General features: G+C 45.5%; 1 protein-coding gene across 2 annotated transcripts in view; it reads right to left on the reverse strand.

Moving 5' to 3' along the window:
- Positions 1-25365, reverse strand: part of GLB1 (galactosidase beta 1) — a 74193-nt gene that overhangs the window by 18829 nt on the left and 29999 nt on the right. For both annotated transcript variants that reach the window (XM_036266419.1, XM_036266420.1), the window contains 7 exons: positions 24432-24553; positions 24307-24347; positions 18162-18274; positions 7355-7429; positions 5223-5312; positions 1770-1883; positions 418-549 (listed from right to left, as the gene is read on the reverse strand). In XM_036266419.1, the coding sequence (XP_036122312.1) occupies positions 418-549; positions 1770-1883; positions 5223-5312; positions 7355-7429; positions 18162-18274; positions 24307-24347; positions 24432-24553 (687 nt within the window). The remainder of the gene's footprint in view (positions 1-417; positions 550-1769; positions 1884-5222; positions 5313-7354; positions 7430-18161; positions 18275-24306; positions 24348-24431; positions 24554-25365) is intronic.

Raw genomic sequence — 25365 nt, forward strand, 5'->3', positions numbered from 1 at the left:
GTAGGTTCACTCATCCAGTTTGACAAAGGGTGAGCGCGTTTTTTGGTAAAAAAAGGACTTGGAATTGATTTTTTTTTTTTTTTTTTGCGAGAAACATCGATGTGAGATGAAGCACAGATCCGCTGCCTCCTGCACGCCCCCTACCAGGGATTGAGCCCACAACCCGGGCGTGTGCCCTGACCGGGAATCAAACCGGTGACCTTTCGGTGCACAGGACAATGCCCAACCAACTGAGCCACACCTGCCAGGGCCAAAGTGTGTGTGCTTACATTTTAAGAATTGCTTCCTTGTTAACAGAGCTGGAGGGAAAGATTACGCATGAACGTTTTTAAATAGATTTACAGAAACTTTCTCGGGTGGCTTGGGCACAGTCCTGCCAACCTTCGACCTCACTCGTGACAGCGAGGCTGGGCCTACCTTATAATCCTTGATATAATGGCCATAGTTCACACGTCCCATGTTCTCCACCAGAAGGTCCAGAGTGGCTCCAGCTCTCCCGGTTATGTTCAGAGTGGTCAAAAAGCTTCGGTCAAGGACTCCCTGGGGGACCTGTGGGTTCAATGCCAAGTGAGAGTTACCGAAGGCGAGAAGCCCAGCAGAGAGGCAGCTCGCTCTGGAAATTCAGCACTCATTTTACTGCCTTGAAGTGTCACCAGGCTTGGGAGGAAATGTTTTGATGGCCCCTACGTCCATGTCACCGGCCAGGTGGCCAACTTCCTCTAATCATTGCTTTCCAAACAAGAAAGTTGCCAGGCAGTGGTGTGCAAGGAAAGGTCTAGACCAGTTTCCTCTGCTCTGGAATGTTTTGCTTCGTGTCTATTTTTAATAGGAGGGGAGTGGAGGCAAAAAATGCCAGGGGAGGATTCCTATCCCAGGAACCTCCTTGTGTTCTCGCGGTGCAAAAGGTAGTCATAAAAAAGTAGCTTCTAAACAACACCGTGAGCTGAGACAAAATCAGATAAACGAGATAAAAATCAGCAAATGAGGTGGAGTATTCTCATCTCAAAACACCTGATATAATGCATTAACCAATAAAATGACAAAATAGGATGAACAAAAACAACAGGCCTTTTAGCAGCAATATATTCTTAATATTTTAAAAGATGAGATTTAAAGAAAAAAATTAATGCTACTGACCATAATTCACTAACTCAACTCCTAATTTGAAATCCAAGACACCATTGCCATCAGTATACACATAGTATCTTAGAAACTTGTTCCCACTGGGGGGAAAGAACCACTAATGATAATAGAATGAAAATATTTTAATTAAAAATTTCTGAACAAATTTTCTTGGTTAGGAACATCTCCTTAGGTATTCTTTCACATGTATATTTCATTGAGAGAATGGAAATCCTAACACGTATCCTTACTTTGTTCTGAAACAAAGTTCTTTGTGGATTTTAGCTATAATTATCATGAACGATCCTTCAGAATATAATTTTTCATAAATGAGTCACTGCTCTGGCATGTACAAAAGGGACCCTGTCCTCAAAGAGCCAAGACGACATGGGTGACATGTGGTGATCAGTCAGAAAGGATGGCCTCAGAATGGGGAGACCAGAAAGTTTTTGGAGAAGGCGGGGCCTTGAGCAGGTTAAGATGAGAGGGTGATTCCAGGCGGATGGAGCATGAGCGAGGCCATGTTAGCAAATGAGGGGTACAGCTAAGGGACCATAGGAGGGGCAGAGTCTGAGGTCAGAAGGGTGGGCCGAGGTCTCGAACACCATGTTACCAAGTGCAGAGCTACAGTCAGAGACGATTCTTACCCCATCCACGGAGACGTAGGCCCGGTCGTGGACCCCACCGAAGGGTGCAGAGAGGGGCGTTGGGTCGCTGCAGTCTTCAGGAAGTGTTGTTCGGTACAGCACAAACCCAAAATACTGGTTAGAAAAGGATGCAAGAAGAAGTCATTCCTTTTGCCCTTTGTGTTAAGAGAACTTGGTCACCCTCGATCTGGGTGGAAGTGATGTTTCTGAAACCGTAAGGAATGAAATGCTCCCTCGGCCTCTGGGAAAAATTCAGTCTGAAAGAGGGGAACTGGCTTCAGGTTCTCGATCGTGGAATAACTACCATAACCCCGAAGGGCGTTCTGTCAAACATCCTTTTCCCATGGGAGGAAATGGGGCCCTGAATCACCAAAGGGGATCTAATCGCATGTATCAAAGGTTGTTTATGTCACCTCAACAAACAAAACAAGGAAACAAACAAAAAAGACAAACACGGAAAACAAAGCCCAGAATGTTCGGTAAAACATTCTCCCTGGCCTTGGGCTCGATCGGCTCGAACATGCAAAACAAGAGTCAACCAGAAACTGTTTCAGGTGGAGGAGTGGGGGAAGCGGAGCCAGCGAGGGCGGGGGTGTAACCTGCTGCTAAGTCAGAAAAGACTTTTAGGTGCCGGTGTCCCTGCTGCGAAAGGGGGCTCCGGGCAGCCAGCCTGGGCAGCACCAGCATCCACAGCCTCGAGTGGCCCTCCTGCTGTGGACGTCAGCCAGGGTGAGCTGGACCGAAACCTAAGTCAGTGGAAAGAATCCAGCTCTGAATCCTTCATGGACCAGAGAAAACGTTCCTCCCTGCTGGGGCCCGGAAAGCAAGGAAGGCAAGTGGAAAGGGGATTTAGAGGAGCCGGAAAGAATGTTAACCCATGTCCCTGTGCTGCAGGAAAGGGCTGAGCTCAAGAAATGACACTGGTGTCGCCACTGAGCCTTCAAGCTCGGGATGGCTTCCTCCCCGACCCCAAGTCTCCATCTGCCTCTTGTTTTGTTTGGTTCTTTTGAAAGTAACCCAAATGGTAAGTCCTTTTTTTATCCTTACCCGAGGATATTTTTTCATTTTTTGTTCAGATAGAGCGGGAAGGAGAGAGAGGAAAAGAGAGAAACATCAATGTGAAAGGGACACATCGAGTGGCTGCCACCCGCACGACCAACCAAAGCCAGGGACAAACTGCCACTGAGGTACATGCCCTTAGCAGGAACCAAACCCAGGTCTCTCTGGACCTCAGGCTGATGCTTTAACCGCTGAGCCAAACCGGCCAGGGCCAAATGGTAAGTCTTAACTCAGAGGCTGAGGAAAACTTTGAGAAAGGCTGTGATGCTCCCTGCAAGGGTGTAGTTGAGGCCTCCGAGGTTGGGGGCAGGGGTGTACCAGGGCTGCACCCCACTCCCTGCAGGTGTGTCCTCCATGGGTTTCATTGAAAATAAACATCTTGTGGGTTTGCCCCAGACTCGAAACAACCGGGGCTCAGGGAACCACATCCAACCCAAGAGCCCTGCCTTGGTCAAGGATCAGAAAGCAGAGGGGCCTGAGAGAGAGCAAAGACTGTGAGCGTCTGTACATGAACCTGGAATTCAGTTCCCAGGCTCCGGCTGCTCTAGTGGCTGTGACCTCTCTGATGCGCTCCACGACCCCGCCCGCGGGAGAAGGCATGTCCCATTTCATAGCTGAAGACGTCACATTCAGCCAGTGCATGCTCCGACGACAGAAATAACTCTGCTCGGTGCTCATGAAACAGTAGGGAGTGGGGGGACTCATTCATCTTATTTATCATACACCAGAGTTGTTGGACTAAAACATTCTTGTAAAATTTCCCAAGTGTAAAAACAGTCCCTTGTAAAACATCCTTGTGGCCCTGGCCAGTTTGGCTCAGCGGTTAGAGCGTTGGCCCGTGGACCAGAGAGGCCCGGCTTCAATTCCCATTAAGGGCATGTACCTTGGTTGCAGTATGTCCCCAGCTCTGGTTGGGGTTGTGTGGGTGGTGGCCACTCAGTGTGTCTCTCTCACGTTGATGTTTCTCTCTCTCTCTTCCTCCCTCTCTCCCTCCTGCTATATCTGAAAATAAATGCAAAAATGTCCTAAGGTGAGGATAAAAAAATAAATTAACAAAAAGAGAACATCCCTGTGAAACTTGTGAAATGTTATAAGTGTAGGAATAGTAAGTGGAGGCAAAACACACTAAACTAAGATCAGATGTGCGACTACTCTATCACCTGATTGTTGGGACGCCTCCCAGAAGGCAGTCTCTACAGAAAGGCAGAGAGGAGGAGCCCATTCAAAAATGGGGCTGAAATCCTGACTGACTGATCCAACTTAACATGGCTGACCTCACAGGACCCCGAGGACACATCACCTTTGTCTTGTTTGTGCCAAAATGTTTTACTGAATCTAATCAGTGAGGGGCAGTCTGCCAAACAGCTGGTCCGAACTCTTCGGAAGTGTTCATGTCACGAGAGAGAGAGAAAAGACTCAGGAACAGCTTCAGAGGAAAGAGACATTGTCATTAAATGTGATGTATGATCACGGACTGGAAACTGGATTGAAAGAGTCAAGCTACAAAGGACGTTACTGGAATAACCAAGCACTGGGATATCCGGCTACGGAATGGATATTAGATAACTGGATTGCATCAACGTCAAATGGCCTAAGTGTGACCATGCTATTGTGTCATGCAGGATACTCTGCTTCTTCTTAAAAGATAGATGCTGACAACTAATTCAAATGGTAAAAAAAAAAACCAAAACCAAAACCACAGCAATTGATACACACACAGGAACATGGAGCAAGTAAACAAATGTTAACACTTGGCGAGTCTCGGTGGAAGCCACATTATGAGTGTTGGTTGTACTATTCTTGCAACTCTTACATTTAAAATTTTCCAAAATAAAAATGTTGGGAAAGCTCTTAAATTAAAGATGGGGAAGCACCTAGAAATCAGACACACACACACACACACACACACACACACACACACACGATGTGCCTGTTTTCTCTCTTCTTCAAAAGCAGGAAAAAGAATCTCTAAGAACCTAATCTAGTAGGAACACAGTCCTTCTACCCTTGAGCTAACTTAAGGACAAATAACTAAATCGTCATTTTTGAGTACAAAAATAGTGTTTTTTTCCACTGGGACCTAGTAATAAAGATCAATGAAATCAGATGTGTACTCAATTTATAGCTTGTACAGAATCATATGGAAACAGGTTAAGCTACAACTTATTTGAGAGATAAGAAATGGGGGGACAACAGGAAAGATCAGCCTAAATGTGCAATATTAAAGCTACAGAGCGCCTGGAAATCCACCACTAGGTTAGCTGGGGTCTGATTTGTCTGCTTACTATTTTGGTCCCTGTGTTCAGAACAGACACTGCAAGATAGGACAAAAAAGGACAAAAAGCACATTTTTGCAAGTAGAACAAAGGTGAAGCATTACCTTTGAAGGCCTACCTGTTTCACCTGGATAAATGTCAAGGGATAAAGGCTTTTTATAGGCCCCGTGGGACACAGAACATTCAGAGATTCCTCCACTGTCTTTAACTGAAAAGAAACAAAAGCACCATCACTCACGGTCCCCCCTCCTTGGTCCTCGGAGTCAAGAACATCATTTGCAAATTATCAGAGTTAGTAATGGAGCTGACCAAACCCCTAAATAAACCCAAATGGTTCAAATTCCACTCAATCCTGCTCTCCAGCCACCTTCAATCACCTCTAGCAGTTCCCTAACTTTTGATGAAAAATAATTTGTGGTAAGGAGTTTCAAACACGCCTGCTTGCAAATACAACCTCCTGTATAGAAAAGACCCTTAAAATAAAGGGAAACCAAGGCCCAGAGGCTGCCTCCTCCCCAGCCTTCCCCCACACCCCCGAATGAAGTAACTGTGACTACGCCCTCTGAATTTGTCCACAGACATCTCCCACGCCTATACCATTTGCCAGTTGTGTTCCTCTGCCAGACTGTCAGCTCCGTAAGGGCTGGGTCTGTGCCGTGCTCACCCCCAATGCCCAGGACCTAGGAACCATTCAACAAATACACACATTCAATCCAAACGATGGTGTATTCCTGCAACACAGGATGCTTACTCTGGCTTATTCTGGTGCAGTAACAACAATAACCGCTACCCAACACTGGCTGCCTAGCAACTTGCAGGGAAGACAGAGCTTTACACATACCCCTCATCGAATCCTCACAATTACCCAGTGAGGCAGGCATCGCTGTCCCCAAGTCAGGGACCCGGACAAGCTCGCTTGGGCAGTGGCAGAGCCAGGATTCGCCGTTAGGTTTGGCTCCAAACCCTGGGCTTTCCATGACGCGACACTGGTTAGGAATGTTATAAGCACTTTCCATGGTTACCTTCCTGATGTGAGCAACGAGGAAAAAGTCTTAAGTACAATTCTGTCCATTCAGCTACTCACATGGACGCTTTCCCACTTGGACATCTCAACTCACGGTGAAAGGTTTCAGCCTATGCAACCGCGTTCCATATAACTGTCATTCAATTAGATGCTGGTTCGCTCCCTTCCACTGCATTAGTTCACAAGGAAAAGCCGTTTCTGCTCACACCATTCTCTTTCACAGTAAACAGAACCTGCTTTTGGGTGGTAAGCTAGGTTTGTTTGAGCAATGCTGCATTAAACATGTGCAGTCGTTTTCTGTTGTATCAAGTCTTCGCCACTCGAACCCCAACAAACCAACTTTTCCTCAAGTAGCAATAACAGTGAAGGAGTCGAAGACTCTCCCTTTGCAAGTGTGACTAAAGTTTGATTAATCTAAAGAAAGATGCCTATCAGGCAGAGAGACCAGCTGCGATCTCTGCAGAATGTAGCACACGTATCTGACACAGCGGAAAAAGTGACAAGAACTCAACCAACCGTAATATCGAAGGGCTTCATGAATGGAAAAATCATACAGTCATGTTTGGCATTTTGCTTAAAGATAAAAACTCATGATGCTATTTTAGAATATCAAGATTCTTAAGAAATATGCAATCGTTCTTTTCTTTTCTTTTTCTCTTTCTTGTGAGTTAACACATGTGGGAGTTAGGGATTATAAAAGGGGAAAACCTGAAGACAGAGATGATCAAAACAAACTGACTTTGGCTTACATCACTCCCTGACCATTAAACGTAATCTCTCTTCTTTTTCTCTTTCCCTAGAATAAAATGTCCGTAACTCTTATTTATGATTGATTTCTAGCTCCCCCGCTCCCATGTCTCATTTACCATATAAACTACAGACCATAAAAATTAGGACATGATTTTGAGATAATATAGGGCCACAACCTATCAAAATGTCTGTGGCTTTGGAGAACCCCCTAAGATAAAGGTGAATTATAAAAAAAGAACCTCACCAGCCATAACAACAAGGTGGCATGTTATTCCCACGAAGGCCCCTGGGACACACAGACACGCCCTCTCACCTCCCATGTCCCCACTTCCCCAGAAACATCATCTTCCCCATTGGTTTCGCAGAAAACAAATTCGCAGAAAAATAACGAACCGATGCCCCAGCATAACACTTTCACTCATGATTGCTAAATTCCCCTCCCTCACTTTCAATGATTCTGTTACTTTTTTTCTTACCTTTTTCAGAGCAACTTTTCCATATGCAAACTTCGGTGTGGACGGAGGAACAGGACCTTCTGGTACTTTTTCAAACTAGAAACCAGAGTGAAAAAACACAGAAAACAAAAACAGCTGTTAAACCCTCTGCAACATCTATACGATTCATTTTTCCGAAGGACGGTCAAAGAAAGATGAAACAGTGCCAGCGAGGTCTTGGAAAGGCAGAGGGACAAAAGGTACAACCTCTGACGGGAGGTAGCCTAGAGTAGGACAAATATTATTTGTAGATTAAATCTTTTTCTTTTCTTTATCGATTTTAGAGAGAGAAAAGGGGAGAGGGAGAGAGAGATAGAAACATCGATTGGCTGCCTCCTGCATGCCCCCCACTGGGGACTGGGCCCACAACCTGGGCATGTGCCCTGACTGGGAATCGAACTGGTCACCTCTATAGTGCATGGATTGATGCTCGACCACTGAGCCACACTGGCTGGGCTGCACAAGAAATCTTACTGGTAGATTAAAGCTGTGTGTCGATGTTAAATTGCCATGGTTATATAAGAGCATATTCCTGCCTATTCTTATGAAACATATACTGAAGTATTTAGGGATACAGGGTCATGACAAATGCAATCCTTCAGCAGTTTGGAAATCAGAATGGGGGGCAAGAGGAAGATAAATGATGAAGTGAATTGAGTGAAATGTTGACACGGTGAATCTGGGTAAGGAATATACACAGGTGTTCTTTGTACAATTTTTATTCTTGAAAGCTTTATGTAAGTTTTAAAATTTTTATGAAATTATTCTTAAATGAAAAGTTAAAAAATAAAATAGCCCTGGCCGGTTTTGCTCAGTGGTTAGAGTGTCGGCCTGTGGGCTGAAGGGTCTCGGATTCGATTCCAGTCAAGGGCATGTACTTCGGTTGCAGTTTGATGCCCAACCCTGGCTGGGTTTGTGAGGGAGGCAACCATCGATGTGTCTCTCTCACATTGATGTTTCTCTCCCTCTCCCCCCTACCCTGCTCCCACTCTAACCGAAGATAAATGGAAAAATATCCTCAAGTGAGGATTTAAAAATAAATAAATAAATAAAACCCTATTAAATATGTGTATATACACACACATATTAGCATCAGGAGATATGGGTGTAAGTCCTAGGTCTATGTCTATCAGGTTTCTCCAAGTAGATTGCACTGAGATCTTTCAGGATCCTAACCTCCTTTCCTTCCTTCCTTTTTCCATCTTTCCTTCCTTCCTTTCTCTCTCCCTCCTTCCCTTCTTTTCCTTTCTTTTTGCTTACCTTTTTAAAAGTGATTTTTCAAAAAGAAGAGATAAAAGAGTAGTATAAGGAAAAGCAGTAGTCTTCTGACTCACTACTTTCTTATATTTTTCAGAGGAAACCATTTAAAAATCATTTAATTGTCCCTATTTTTTGCATCCTTTGGTCTCTAAATAATATGCTTATCTGTTATACCTTGTTAGATCCATTTAAGATATTATCATTGATTTCTTCAATCCCTGAGAGCTTAGCTCAGTTGCACTATTCTGGGTATCTCCCTTTCTTGCCAACATGCTTATATCACCATTTTCGGTTTCTCTACTGGTTAGCTTGCTTTTCGGATCTTCATTTTTAAATCAGTGGCATGAACTCATTATAATATCAATATTAAGTCTCCATCTCTCTACCCCATTTGCCACAATCTCTTCCATTTTCTTCTAATAATTTTAGTTATTTTTCACTGATTATCATATAGCAAAATCCGCATCTTCTATCCAACTAATTAAAGTCTCAGAAAAGAAATAGACAAATACAGTATACCAAAACACTATACTTCTGACCCTTTATTTCTCCATAATAATTTGTGCTTTCACCATAATTTTCAGACTAATCATAAATATTGCTTCTTGCCCAGCTGGTGTGGCTCAGTGGATTGAGTGTCGTCCCATGGACTGAGAGGTCCTGGTTTGATTCCCTGTCAGAGCACATGCCTGGGTTGCAGGCTCCATCTCCGGTAGGGGGCGTGCAGGAGGCAGCCGATCCATGTCTCTCTCTCACATCGATGTTTCTCTCTAAAAAGTCAATAAAAACTTATTAAAAAATATATATATTGCTTCTTATCCTACTTAGTTAGCTGGACAAATTCACTAGGAAGTTGCTCTTTTCCTAATGGAATCCCATAGATTCAACGGTGACCCACTTTTCTTGTCCCAAGATCTCTAATGTTTTCATTCATTATGTAACGAAGTCTTATTAAAAACATATTTGTGTGAGGTTCTATGCTTGGCATTGGGGATATGAACAGCCTCTAACAGAGAGGGAGACATGTGTGTAGGCAAGTTAATTAACTCACTATGAGGAGTATATTCAAGATTTCTACCCTATAAGGTGGTGACCAAAAGCCAAATGGACTAACTGCAGAGAGACGGCTCCAAGACGAAGGTAACTGAGGTGTTCCCATTTCCTAGATGGATGAAGGCAGAGGGAACAGCACGTGCAGAAGCCAGGAGGCAGAAACAGCACGGCCCGTCCAGGAATCTGGTGTACCTCCGTTTTAAGGCCAGAGAGTCACTAACAAGAAGGGAGAACTGAAAGATGAGGCGTGAGGAAAACGGGGGGCCAAGCCAGAGAAAGCTTCCTGACCAGATCAGCACTTCAGACAAATCACTCTGGAAGACAGACTAGAAAAGCCAAGTCTGTGGACCGAAGATGACCAGTGCCACAAGGACAGAGTCAATGCTTTAAAAGACCAACATTCATTAAATATATTCACTTTATTATCCTTAATTATCAAACACAAAACACTGTGTTTCCACCAGTACCAGGGATTGCAAGAGAGCGTGTGTCTATCCACTGGGCTAATGTCATTCCAGCTTAAGAAAAAAGTCAGCCAGTGTAGAAAGGTCTTTTTTTTTTATTCTCACCCAAGGACCTTTTTTCATTTTTTTGTTCAGATAGAGTGGGAGGGAGAGAGAGGAAGAGAGAGAGAGAGGGAGAAACATCAACGTGAAAGGGACACATCGAGTGGCTGCCACCCGCACGACCCAACCAGGGCCGGGGACCAACTGCAACCGAGATACATGCCTTTAGCGGGAACCGAACCCGGGTCTCTCTGGACCGCAGGCCGACACTCTAACCGCTGAGCCAAACCGGCCAGGGCTAGAATGGTCTTGAGTCAAGTTTCAAACTTCATTAAGCTTTTGAAGTAGTGAAAATCTCCACGGCATTCTCAAAACTCCAGTCTCCTCCATCCCAGCCCCAGTAACTACCTCAAGGAATCCCAAGATCGACTCCAATGATCAAGGTCCTCAACTATAACGTGATTAATATCTGTAGAATAACCCACTTCCAAAAAGCCACTTGGATTCTTATCTTTGATGGATATCTCTTAAAAATTAGGTCTTATATTGATTCAAAAGCATACAAAAAAAATCAGCCCTGGCCGATTTGGCTCAGTGGTTAGAGCGTCAGCCTGCGGACCAGGGAGTCCTGGGTTCGGTTCCCGCTAGGGGCATGTACCTTGGTTGTGGTTTGTTCCCGGCCCCAGTTGGGGTCATGCGGGTGGCAACCAGTCAATGTGTCCCTTTCACGTCGATGTTTCTCTCTCTCTCTCTCTCTTCCCCCCTCTCCCTTCTCGCTCTATCTGAAGATAAATGCAAAAATGTCCTCTGGTGATGATAAAAAAAAAAAAAGCATACAAAAATCAACTCGCCACTGCCCCTTTAGGACTGGGTGGGGTGGAGGAGGGGTGGTGCCCGACAGTCTCATGGTTCATCCTCGAGGTCAAAGTGTTAACCATTTCTGGTTGAGTTTACCCACACCAAAGAGAATACCGTAGAAAATGCAAATGTCACCAGCTTTTTCATGCCATCGAGAGTCATAAGCGAAGGGCCGCCTGGAGCTTCCCCACTGAGCACAGGCTTGTTCACGGCGGGAGATCATCACCCTGGGAGGCACCGCCCGTGAAAGATAGTGCCCACCCCCCAACTGGCTCCGGAAATGGATAAATGGAGTAAGGAGGAGATGCATTCCACTTTGTAAGTCTTTGGGGAAGAAAAGAGGCAGGAAGAGCTATAAATGGGGGGTATGTACAATCCCACTGTTTCTCTTGATGCAAGCAAATAGTTTGAATACCATTTAACACACCAGCTAACTGACCATCTACAGAGTCTCAGAAGAGCTCACTTCTAAAGTAGTTTAGTTCTCTCTTCTAAGCTTAAATATCAAAAAGAAAAGGGGGAAAAGATGACTAGAGGTGAAGCTACAATCTATCATAAGCTATTGAACTACATTCATTTCTGAAGACTCTGTGTCCTTCGTGGACTTATTTTGCTGTGACCCCTTGTTCTACGCTCGGGATCCCCGGGTTTGTCTTTTGCTTGGCCCACTGCCCTTCTTGCTCAGTTCTCCATGGCCCACCGCCCTTCTCGCTCAATCTCAACCTTCCCTGGACTTGAGCCTCCACTTCTACTGCTGACCCCAGAATCTGAGCCTGTCCTAATGACTTTTTTCTGGAGCTTTTCACTCTTAAGTGAGGTGCCTTCTGGAGAGACACCTCCCCAGGATGTCACCAGAGGCATCTTGAATTGAACGAGCCCCAGACTGAATTTGCTTCCCCCACCCCATTCCCAGCCTGTGCTCTCTCTGAAATCCTCTATCTTAGTTGCTGGGCCCGATACCCATTCAGTTATCCAATGAAGGTGGTAACCTGGACAAATCAATAACTCCTCATTCCTTCTCATCTGCATTAAGTCAATTGCCAAACCCTATCGATTTTACTTCCTAAATATTTTTTAAATCTGCTGCTTCCTCTCCAGCAGGGACTCCCTGATGTCCCTGCAGCCTGCTAACGCACCCTCTGCATCCAGAAATGCCCCAAGGCAGGGTCCTACCAGTGTCCTCGTGATTATAGGTTTTTGTAAAATCTGCAAAATCAATATAATTTAACCACAGCAGGCTAAGGCCCTTGCCTCTTTCTGCACCAGCTTTCCTGTGTCACTCACCCTCTTCCTTCAGGAGGCTTCAGTGTGACTATAGGCATCTTTGGGATCCAACCAAAGGGGGGTTGAGGAAGGGATTTGTTTAATTTGAATATAGAATCTATTTACATGGTTCCCTGTCACTTCCATGAGTAGGTACATTATCGCCTACAGATTATTCCTGCACCCGAGATGCTGACTCACTTGCAGTACGACCATGCTCCAAGGCAGCCAGCCCCAGAGGTGTGTGAGCGGTGGAGGAGAAACAAGGTTTGAAATGTATGGGGCCAGAACCTGCCTGTAGACATTTCTTCTAAACATTACAGAACTTGAGAGAGATTCCCCTGATTGTGATAACAATCCTAAATAGTTATATAACATTATCCGTCACTAAATGAGCAGCTTTCTGTTTTTCTAAATGTTCAACATAAACACATAAATCTCAATCAGCCACCCTAAAGGGACAGATTTCCATTTTCTCTGGAGGAGATCACAAACACGGCTGTCACCCGAAGACACCATGGAACAGCCTGCAGCCAATCGCAAGGAAAGGGTGGCAGAGGTGTTTCAAACAGTTAATACATCCAAAACATGTTACTAAGCTTTGTGATGTTTGTGATGACTTTAATCTTTAAAAGTTTTGTAACTGTAATAATTTTTTTTACTCATTTATTTACTCACATTTTTTATTTCATTCTTAAAAAATACTTTTTTTCTTTATTAATTTTAGAGAGAGGGGAGGAGAGAGAGAGAGAAAGAAACATAGATGAGAGAGAACATCGACTGGCTGGCTGCCTTCTGCATTCCCCCACTGGGGATTGGGCCCACAACCTGGCATGTGCCCTGACCGGGAATCGAACTGGCGACCTCTTGGTGCATGGGTCGACGCTCAACCACTGAGCCACATGGGTCGGATTTACCCATTTAAATACATTCATTTTGGTTGCCTCACTCCATACCCTTTCTGAAAGGCATATCTGATTATATCACTTTCTTCAAGCTCCTTAGCATGGCATGTTCCATAGCATTAATGTTCACAGTGAAATAGGAGATACTGTTATCTGTACATTAAGAGAAAGTAAGGGTAACTATTAAATCAGTTTGGTATTGGAAAAGGGGCAAAGAGCCCGGCTGGTGTGGCTCACTGGTTGAGCATCGCCCCTTGTACCAAGAGGTCGCTGGCTCGATTCCCGGTCAGGGCCCAGGCCCAGGTTGTAGCCCCGATCCCCAGCGGGGAGCATGCAGGCGGCAGCCAATTGATGTTCTCTCTCATTGATGTTTCTATCTCTCTCTCCCTCTCCCTTTCTCTCTCTCTCAGATCAATACAGAAAAAAAATTAAAAAAGATAAAGGAAAAGGAGGAAAGAAAAATCAATGACATAAAAGAGACTTCAAAAATAGGGCTTAAATACTTGAGGAAATTAAGTAGGTCACAAAATGCACACGTCAGATCAGTGGCAAAGTGTTGGACAAGTCAGTGAAAGGTGATGGGATTAACAGGCTAGTCACTTACAAAGTGAATCAGGTTAAATCTCTACCTCAGTCTTAACAACTACAAAAACCCCATGTACATCGACGTTTAAATGTAAAATATGAAATCAAAGACTTATAGCACTCCACGAGAGTTTATGTATACGACTAGGGTGGGGAAGCAGCCATCAGACAGTCTGATTAAAACCAGTCCCCATCACCTTCACAAGACACCATCCCCTCTGACCTAATGGCTGCAACAGCCTTCTCGTTGGTTTTCTCTTTCTACCTTTGCCCTGCCTCACAGAGTCCAGTCTCAACACTGCAACCGGAGTAATCTTCCACTGTTCCGCTCAGCTCTACAATGAATCCCCGTTTCATTCAGAGAAAAGGCCGAAGTTTTACAATGGCCTCTAACGCCCTATGGGGTCAGTTCCTCGTTATCTCTCCGACTTCACCTCCTACTACTCTGCCCTTCACTCCCTGAGCCCTAGCCACACTGGCCTCCTTGCTGGTCCTTAAAGATGCCCTGCACCTTCCCACCTTTTCACAGGCTGCATTGTGCGTGGCCTGCTCTGGCCGCGGATATCCTACATGGCTTTCTCATCGCCTTAAAAATCTTTGTGGCCGCTTCACCTGATTCTCAAGGAGGCCTATATATACCAAGCAGCCAAAAGGCACCTGGCATTATGTCGAAGGAACTTGCTAAGTATTTGCGGAACTATTTGTGAATACAAGGACAGTGTGAGTCCAGTCAAACAATGTCTGAAACAACAATAAGAATCCCTTCCAGGCTGTTTTTGAAAGAGGGGAATAGAATGCATTTAGAAATCTAAGTCCCAGAGAACAAGAACACATGACACAATCTCATATAAGTCAAGAGGGATGTAACTGAGTTAATGTGAGATAAAATTCCAGTAGTATGGAGAGAGTAAAGATATTGATTAGTTTTAAACTGTGAGAAGTTAAAACTGAATGTTCAAGTTTTTTTGAGAGCTGGACATATGGGAGTACACACTGTGTGGACCCATTTATATAAAGTTAAAAAATAAGGAAAACTCACCTATGGTAACAGAGGCCAGGGTAGTGGTCAACTCTGGGAATGGAAGGTCAATGACCAGAAAGGAGCGTGAGGGGGCTTCTGGGTGCTGTGTGCTAGTTACAGGGCTGTGGTCGCTCTGTATAAATTCACTGAGCTATATACTTACAAGTTGCACTTTTTGGGGGTACATATTTTATACTTCAATAGATAACCACTAAGGGGATAAAAATATAGTGAATAACTTCCAAACTGGGGATGGGGGAAGGTACAATAAGGAAAAAAAATAACTCAAACAATTCAAAGAAAGTAATAAAGGGAAAACAACACAGAAAAGGTGGACACATTGATTATTATAAGATAAGATGGTTGAAATTAACCGATCTATATCCAGAATTAGAATGAATAAATGTACCAGTTAAAAGACAAAAATGTTCAAACTAGATTTAAAAAAAATACAAATTGAAAAAAAAAAAGGATCTAAAAAGGTTGAAATTAAAACACTGCGGAAGATAAACCAGGTAATAATAACCAAAAGAATGCAGGCAAACTATATTGAATCAGACAAACAAGACTTTAGGGCAAAAAGCATTACTGGAGGTAATTACTGGAGCCGTAAGGATGCGAAAGCTTTAATTCTCAATCTGCACACCTAACACTGTGACCTCAAAAAGGGGGCAGGATGACAAAGAGAACTACCTAACAACTCTCTCAATGACTAATGGAATAAACTGGCAAAACATTAGGAAGGAGACAAAAATGTCAACAGCCCCACTGATAAGCTTAATTGAATGAACATGTATAAAACCTACAGTCTTTTCAAGAACACCTGGAGTATTTGTTCCAATTGGTTCAGGGTGGGGCAAAAGTAGGTTTATAGTTGTGTGTGTGTGAAACACAGTTTATTCTTTTTTTTATCCTCATCCGAGGACATTTTTCCATTTTTTACTCGGGCAGAGCGGGAAGGAGAGAGAGGAAGAGAGAGAAACATTGATGTGAAAGGGACACATCTAGTAGCCGCCACCCACACGACCAACCAGGGCCGGGGACAAACTGCAGCCAAGGTACATGCCCTTAGCAGGAACCGAACCCGGGTCTCTGTGGACCGCAGGCTGACACTCTAACCGCTGAGCCAAACCAGCCAGGGCAGTTTATTCTTGTATTATTATTTATTAATTATTATATTATTTTTTCATACTGACAACTGTACACTTACTTTCGCCCCATCCTGTATTTACCTAAAATTAGGTTCAACAAATTTAAGGGATTGATATCATACAGACGATATTCTCTAAATAGATGCAAATACGTTAGAAATCAACAAACAAGACAAATACTTATGTTTAATAATTGAAAAGCCCTGCCCTGGCCGGTTTTGCTCAGTGGTTAGAGCGTCAGCCTGCAGACCAGAGAGTCCTGGGTTCGGTTCCCGCTAAGGGCACGTCCCTCGGTTGCAGTTTGTCCCCGGCCCCATTGGGGTTGTGTGGGTGGCGATCACTTGATATGTCTCTCTCACATTGATTTTTTTTTCTCTCTCTTCCTCCCTCACTCCCTCCTGCTCTATCTGAGGATAAATGCAGAAATGTCCTCGAGTAAGGATTAAAAAAAAAATTTAAAGACCCACTTCTGGCCCTGGCCGGTTTTCTCAGTGGTTAGAGCTTTGGCCTGCAGACCAAAGTGTCGCAGGGCTCAATTCCCAGTCAAGGGCACGTACCTTGGTTTTGGGTTCATTCCCCAGTCTGGCTGCGTTTGTGTGGGAGGCAACCAATTGATGTGTTCCTGTCACACTGGTGTTTCTCTCTCTCTCTCCCCCCTCCCTCCCACTCTATCTTAAAAAAATCAATGGAAAAATATCTTCTGGTGAGGATTAAAAAAGAAAAAGAAAAACCCACTTCTGAACATTTTAAGGTTCAAAGAGAAATCAAAATAAGCATGTTTATCAGCAAACTATAATAAATATATTACATATTAAACCTTATGAGATGGAGCTATAGAAGTACCTGAAGGAAATGTGTAACCTTGAATATTTATACTGGAAAAGAAGAGAGGCTGGATTTTAAAAGCTAAGCTTCATATAAAGGAAGGAAATAATAAAGACAGGAACAGAGAGCTGCAAGAGAACAGACATATGACAGAGAGCTTGGAGTCACCATTACAAATTCTGCAGTGACCATGCACCAAGAGGTCGCAGGTTCGATTCCCGATCAGGGCACATGCCCAGGTTGTGGGTCGGATCCCCACTGGGGGGCATGCAGGAGGCGGCCAATCGATGTTCTCTCTCATTGCTGTTTCTATCTCTCTCTCCCTCTCCCTTCCTCTTTCTCTAAAATCAGTAAAGAAAAAAAAAGTTAGCCCTGGCCGGTTTGGCTCAGCGGTTAGAGCGTTGGCCTGTGGTCTGAGAGACCCAGGTTTGGTTCCCGCTAAGGGCATGTACCTCGGTTGCAGTTTGTCCCCGGCCCTGGTTGGGTTGTGCGGGTGGCGGCCACTCGATGTGTCCCTTTCACATCGATGTTTCTCTCTCTCTCTCTCCCTCCCACTCTATCTGAACAAAATATCAAAAAAAAAAAAAAAATTAAAAAGAATAAAAATAACATGAGTAACCTTTTAACCATACAGTTGAAAGTTTAGACGAAATAAACAAATTCTTAGATAAGTATAGATCATCTTTTTTTCAATACGTTCAACACATTTCATAATATAGATTTTAACAGGCTTACATTGAGACAGCATACTTAAACAAACAAACAAACAAAAAATAGTCCATACCATTTATAGGCAGAAAACCTGTGTTTTTTTAACTTCAAATCTCAGGTGACTGAGCAGAAAAACTGTGGGTTTTTTTTTCAACCCACAGCAGAGACAGGAAACCCCACCTGGGTGCTCTAGATGCTTCAAAAGGTCACCACGGTAGCAGGACTAAGCAGTTCAGGTGGCAGGCCAGGAGGAGCGGCAGGGACTGGCCAGACACCGCTGACAGCTCATGTTTGCACCTTGTTTCCACTGCCCACAGAGGTTCTCTCCTGCACATGTCGCTGTTTGTATGGACACGCGTTGCCTACCTTGAGCATGAATAATAGTAATGGCTCCACTTACTGGACAGCATGAGCCTTACCTAGGTGCCTTTTCATCCTTACAACACAACCGGGTGCTGTTGGTCCTGTTTTACAAATGAATAGACTAATGGAATAACTTGTTCGCAGGCTGACTCTTCACCAGACTGGCGCCGAGACTCAAGGCCCGGTCTATCCCAGGCCTCCCTTCGTCCAGGTCGGCTGCAGAGCACAGGGAGTCCAAAGCAGGCTCTGTCCAAGACCAGCCCACTGCAGCCCGTACAATGCACCCACCTTCCGAATAACATCTCGCACAGCAAAGTACTTCTCGGTGAGGTCCCCTGCCTCACTCAGTGGGGCGTCGTAGTCGTAGCTGGTGGGCTGGGCTTGGTAGGGCAGGTTGGCCCCTAGAAGACAAGAACGTGCCACTAGTTACTACCGAAGGCCCTTGCCCGGGACAAGTCCTTTAGGACGCATGGGCTCAGCCTTATGGACGGGGAACATAAAAGACACGTTTGAACCACTGTTAGCGACACAGAGGTGGCCTTCTGGATGCAGAGTTTAGAGAAATTAGTTTCTTCCAACAGGAGGACCTTCCCAAGCACCTCGGAGTCCACAGGGCACTTTCCCACCCACGCTCAGCAGAACTCACAGCTGTGGCCCCAGCAGATCTCAGTGACAAGCAGAGGATCTGAAACTCTCTACAAAACTTGCTCAGCACAACCAGCCATGGCAGGGCGTATGGCATGACCCGCGTCTCTGACTGTTTACCCTGCGATTCTCTCATGACCAGGAACTGTGTGGATGAGAAAAGGTCAGTGGCGGAGACATAGGTGACTTGGCCAAGGACCAGGCCAAACAACGTGGGAGATGACTGCACACAGATGAACCCCACAGAGATTCGAAGGTAACCTTAGGGCCTTTGCAAGACTACAGAGCATGCTGTGTGAGCCTCTCCCATCCCCCTCAGAACTAAGGCACTCACTTGTCTCCCCAGCTGCTGACAGCTCCCAGATGTGTCCCTCTCTGGCCCCTGCCTCTGCTGGGCTGCCCTGCTTACATTACAACCCTCCCTGGAGAGCCCATAGCCAACAACGCACCAAGGTAGGGATGTAAAAACTCAGTCCTTTTGCATCAAAGGGCCACCCTAGCTCCATCCAGAGCTCCCTCTAGAATCAGCTGAGCCACCTGTGAAAGCGCCTCACAGCCTGGGTCGCCCTCTGCTCAGTCCGGCCCCCCACACCCTCCCCTAGGTGTCTGCATGCTCCTGAGAGCGACCCAGTAACCTTTCTGCTGGGCAGTCTCCGAGTCTGTCCCCAGGGAACATAACCTGCAACAGACAGCCACAAATGACGCCAACACGGTGTGTGCACAAGACTGGAGAAGCAAAGGGTCTTGCAGTTATTGCCAAGGGGACAGAGTCCAGAACGGAGGCCCCCAACCTGGGCACACGTGATATTCACAGGTAGGGGACTGCGTGCAAACTGGGCCGTGACCATATGCCAGGACTTAGAAAATCCACACAAGCCCAGAGTCCCATGGAGAGCTTGTTTTTTTTGTTTGTTTGTTTGTTTTTTGTGGTATGTGCCCCTAGCAGGAACCGAACCCAGGACTCTCTGGTCCACAGGCCAATGCTCAAACGCTGAGCCAAACTGGCCAGGGCCCATGGAGAGCTTGTTAAAACAGGGTCCTAAACCCTGCCCCAGATTCTGAATCAGCAGGTCTGGGGTGGGACCCAAGACTCAGCATTTCTAACAGGCTCCCAGGTGACAGTGATGTTATGCCTCCCCTTTCTCGTCTGCTCCAGAGAGCATTTTGCAATGTAAGTGTGTGAAAATAAACTTATTTTAGAATAATCTTATATCCACCTAAGTGTTAAGTGAATGAGGCCCCAAATCTGAGCATTCACGTATGATTTAGAAACAAAGTTGTTATTATTATTTTTTTAATCCTCACCTGAGGGACACTTCGAGTGGTTGCCATCAGCACAAGCAAACCAGGGCCGGGACAAACTGCAACCAAGGCACGCGCCCCCAGCGGGAACCGAACCCGGGTCTCTCAGGACCGCAGGCCGACCCTCTAACCGCTAAGCCAAACTGGCCAGGGCATGATGTAATAACAAAGTTCTTCAAATGGTCCCACAGCTCACACATGGTGGGTCCACCCTAAGTGATCCTACTGGCGGGGGAGTTGACACGAGCCAGGCCAAGGGTCAGGTCATCCCCATACTCTTTTTCACTAGTTCTCTGCACAGAATCTACATTTGGAAATACCTAAGCCAACTGAATCGATCCCGTCTTATTACTTTCCCCTCATTTCTTATTAACCAGAGACAGCTGCCTGCCAACAGGTCCACCACCTCTGGGGACACAAATGATAAAACACATCCTTTGACGTGAGAAGCAATGAAAATAAAACCACATCCCTTTTTGCAAGGAGCTCACCTTCTCTTTTGTGGTCCCTTTTCTAGTTCTAGCGCAGCAGGGACTGTGCTGCCCGTGTTCCTTATAGCTCTGCTGCACACCAGACAATGTGTGCACCTGAGAGGGAGGCGTGGCCCCATGCCCCCCCCCCCTCCCAGACCGAACAGGAGTCTATCAGTTGCCAAGCTGAGTTGAACAAGTGTGCCTTCCGGAAGCAAACTTTACAGGCCAAGGGAACCCAGGCTGGGAAGCGGGCCACTGGCTCGACGGACGAGCTGGCAAATGAAGTCTCTGCTCTGTTTCCACCCACAGAATCTCTCTCTGGATGTTGTCACACCACTGTGTGTCACAGAGAAACTGCCAACTCAAGTCTCTCCTCCACAGCGGGGAGTGTGAGGCAGGAAGGCAAAGAAACAGCAAGACTTACCAGTCCTCACCTCTCATGTGGTGTGAGACGTAGACTTACCAGTCCTCACCTCTCATGTGGTGTGAGACGTACAGGACAGCCTGGCCCCACCGGAGCCCTCCCACAGATGGTGCACACACGGGCACCGAGGGTGGTACGCACACGGGCACCGGGGGTGGTACGTACACAGGCACCGGGGGTGGTACACACGGGCACCGAGGGTGGTACACACACTTAGCGAGCATGTGCACCTACCTTGGGTAGGGTGGGCAATGAGCTCATGATGCGATCTCTCACAGGCCTCCTCTGGAAAGCTGACCTGAAGAACAGCCGCCGAGAGGCAGACAGGCTGTCCCTCACGTCCCCAAAGAGACCAGGCCACATGGCAGGTCAGAGAAGCCTGGCCTTCACACGTAGGGCTGGTTTGGGGCTGGCACAGGGGTTATCCCAAGGGCAGTGACCAGCTTTCGAAGACCTGAGTTTGAGTTCGGCCTCCAGCCCCTGCAGGCTGAGTGGGAGACAAGTGGGCTGGTTTGGTCTCCTGCTTTTCTCATCTGTAAAGTGGGCTGGTAACCGCAGCCCCGCTGAGCCCGCTGTGAGGACCAACTGGGAAAACAGGTGGCAAAGAGGCTCTGATTAATGATGGCAGGGTGAGGAGCAAGGGAGAAAATTAAAGACAAGTTCTATTTTTCTCAGTGGTCTTTTTCTTATCATCTAACCTTAAAAAACTGTATTGTTTTAAGTAGAATTGTAAGATATTTAAAAATTATATCATGAACAGTCAAGTTCCCAAATATATCAGTCTTCATTCCTGACTGGATGATTGGTCTGAATTCCATGCATGGAAGCCCGGTGGAATTCCCAGCTACTGAATGGAAAAGGCACCCCAAAGTCTTAACTGTATCTAACGAGAAGATGATGTAACACTCCAATGGCCAATCTTGCACATTATTTTCTCTCAACCAGCGACATTCGAATTTTGTCTCCATTTCTTGGCTCTAACAACAATAATAACACTAATAATACTTGGAAGCCAAGCCTTCTCCTGGTCCAACCCACCTTGCACAAAAGACAACTGTTGTGAGGAGAGAATTCATTAAGAGCAGACAGTATACAATCTGAGGAGATCTAGGTCCAAGCTAACCCTTCAAAACTCAACAACAGGGCATCCTTAATGATTCAAAGAGAAAAATACAGATGTAAAGAGAGGTGGAGAATGAGGCTTACAGAGAGGCCAATACAGCATGGTATGTCTCTGCAAAAGTTAATGGCAATGAAGAGAATTTTGTCATAATTTTTCCTACCAAAAATAATAACCATAAAGACCATGTAGAAATGTAAAATGGTTCAGCCACTTTGGAAAACACTATGGCAGTTCCCACAAGATAGTTATAAGGTGACTCAGGAATTCCACTCCTAGGTAAACACCCCCAAAATTGAAATGAATTCCAAAAAACACTTAGATGTTAATATTCATAAGTTGTTCAGAATAACTAAAAAGTGGAAACAACACAAATATCCATCAGTTGATGAGTGAATAAACAATATGTTGAACATCCATACAATGGAGTATTACTCAGCAATGAAAAAGAATGAAGTACTGATATATGCTATCATATGAATGAACCTTGAAAAGATTATGGTAAATGAAAGAAGTCAAACACAAAAAACCACAAGCTGTATGGTTTTACTTATATGGAATGTCCAGAATAGACAAACCCATAGAGAGGGAGTAAACTAGTGGTTGCCAGGGGCTGGGAGGAGGGAGAGTAGGGAATTTCCTGGGTATGGGGTTTCTTTGTCAACTGATGAAAGTGTTCTGGAATCAGATGGTGGTAATGGTTGTGCAACTTCGTGATATACTAAATACCACTGAACTGTATACTTTAAAATCATGTAATTTGCCCTGGCCAGTTTGGCTTAGGGGTTAGAGCATCGGCCTGCGGTCCAGAGAGACCTGGGTTCGGTTCCCGCTGAAGGCACGTGCCTCGGTTGCAGTTTGTCTCCGGCCCTGGTTGATTGTGTGGGTGGCGGCCACTCGATGAGTCCCTTTCACGTCAATGTTTCTCTCTCTCTCTCTTCCTCTCTCTCCCTCCCACTCTGAACAAAAAATGAGAAAATGTCCTTGGGTGAGGATAAAAAAATAAATAAAATAAAATCATGCAATTTATGGCAGGTGAATTATATCTCCACAAAACATAATGTTAAAAATAAACAAAAGACCACAGCAGAACATATATGCACAAGTGAGCTATAGCCAGAGATTGTGACTGAGGCCTGCCCAGCCAGGCTGGTTTAAAACAGTAAGATTCCTAAATGCACGTTTTATGACCCTTACACTTTTTTAAAAAAGAAAAATGATTTTGTCCAGCCAGTATGGCTCAGTGGATGAGTATCAACCCATATACCAAGAGGTCGCCGGTTCAATTCCTGGTTAGGACACATGCCCAGGTTGTGGGCCCAATCCCCAGTGTGGGGCAGGCAGATGGTGGCCAATCGATGTTCTCTCTCATCGATGTTTCTATCTCTCTCTCCCTCTCACCTTCTCTATCTCTAAAATCAATAAAGAAAAAAAAAGTATTAAAAATTAATAAAACATGATTTTTAAAGTTATATGAGCAGTTTTTTCTTTTAATCCTCACCCGAGGATACTTTTCCATTGATTTTGTTGTTGTTGTTGTTGTTAGAGAGAGTGAAAGGGAAGGGGGAAGAGAAAGAGAGAAAAAAACCAACCTCAATGTGAGAGAGACACATCAATTAGTTGCCTCCTGAACGACCCCAACCAGGGCCGGGGGTCAAACCTGCAAACCAGGTATGTGTCCTTGACCAAAATCAAACCCGAGACCCTTCGGCCCGCAAACCGACGCTCTAACTGCTGGGCCAAACTGGCCAGGCTAGGTAATTCTTATATATTAGAAAATATAGAAAACAAACACAAATAGGAAAAAAAAAATTGCCTGTAGGCACCTGCCACCAAATCAAGTACCAGAAAAAATTTTTTTTCTTGCCCTGGCCGGTTTGGCTCAGCGGTTAGAGCATCGGCCTGCGGTCCTGAGGGACCCGGGTTCGGTTCCCACGAGGGGCGCGTACCTCAGTTGCAGTTTGTCCCCGGCCCTGGTCGGTTGTGCGGGTGGCAGCCACTCAATGTGTCCCTTTCACGTCGATGTTTCTCTCTCTCTCTCTGTTCCTCTCTCTCCCTCCCACTCTACTTGAACACAAAAAATGGAAAAATGTCCTCGAATGAGGATAAAAAAAGAAAAAAAAAATTATTTTTCTTTATTCATTTTAGATAGAGAGGAAGAGAGAGGGAGAGAGATACAGAAACATCCATGAGAGAGAACATCAACTGGCTGCCTCCTGCAGGCCCCCCACTGGGGATCGGGTCCACAACCTGGGCATGTGCCCTGACCGGAATTGACCTGGTGACTTCTCGATGCTCAACCACTGAGCCACATTAGCCAGGCCAGGTAATTCTTATATATTAGAAAATATAGAAGACAAAGACAAATAGGAAAAAAAAATTGCCTGTAGGCAACACCCCCCCCACCAAATCAAGCACCAGAAACATTTTAGCCTAAGCTTCTACAAACAGATGTTAAATTGCTCTTACCATTCCAATAGGCAAAATTGGTCCCGCCTATAAACATGTACCTATAAGGAAACAGGAGAACAGACTGTACTTTGTGATTCGACAGCCGCTGGGGGGTGCCCTCCCCTCCAGGAAGGAGTACTTACAAGTTCACATTCGCGCCTCGGGCAAGTATATCCTGGAGGGAGGACACTACTGCTTTGGTCTTGACAGTGGAGTGAGGTTGGCCCCAGTGGTCTAACCAGCCAGTATAGAATTCAGAGTTGATCTAAAAAGAGAAAGGGATGTGGAGTTTTAGAGTCATGACCTTTAATTGCTGGGGCTGTCACCCCATACCTATGGCCCCAGGTTCCCCACTGAAGGGCAGGTAGAAAGGGGAGATGATATGCGTTGCTTAACCCAGAGCTGGGGGGCAGGGGGACAATGAGAACTTCCAGTAACAGCATCGCCCAAGCTCAGTACTCAGGGGCTGGTAACACGGTATTCCTGAAAAGTCATGCCTGCATCAAAATGTTGTTAACCAATCCCCAGTTTAAATACGGTAGAAACGTTTGTTACAATCCGATGGCAAAACATTGCTATAATATAATCAACTCCAATTGACCCATTAGTTTCAGAAATCAGGTTGACTTAAGTGAATCAGCTTATCCAAACATTCTGCAAAGCAGGCCCAGCCCTCATGCTTCTCCTGTGTATTACCCTTGGTCTAGAGAAGGAAAAAGAAATCGGGACATGTTCTGGGGCCTCCCCATCTCAGGAAATCGCTCCACACGGAGTCTGTGAGTGTGGGCTCTGCACTGCCCACGAGGCGGAGGCCCGAAAAAGAAATGGCTGCTTGTACAGAGGTCTGTACACAGGTGGGGCAGCCTGACCTGCGGCAGAGAAGGCACAGGACATAAGCCCTTAAACCGGGCCAAGTCACAACAAATAGTGTGCAGAAGGAAAGAGCAGAGCGCCGGGTTGATGGACTATATATACCTGCCCGGACCCGGCCACCATCTCCTCCTCCTTCTAGCTGCCACTCCAAGTGTGCTCTGCAAACCTGCATCCCAATGGCACCTGGCTGCCTGTCAGAAATGC

The sequence above is a fragment of the Molossus molossus genome, unplaced genomic scaffold, assembly GCF_014108415.1.
Source record: "Molossus molossus isolate mMolMol1 unplaced genomic scaffold, mMolMol1.p scaffold_m16_p_18, whole genome shotgun sequence".
Taxonomy (NCBI): Eukaryota; Metazoa; Chordata; class Mammalia; order Chiroptera; family Molossidae; genus Molossus; species Molossus molossus.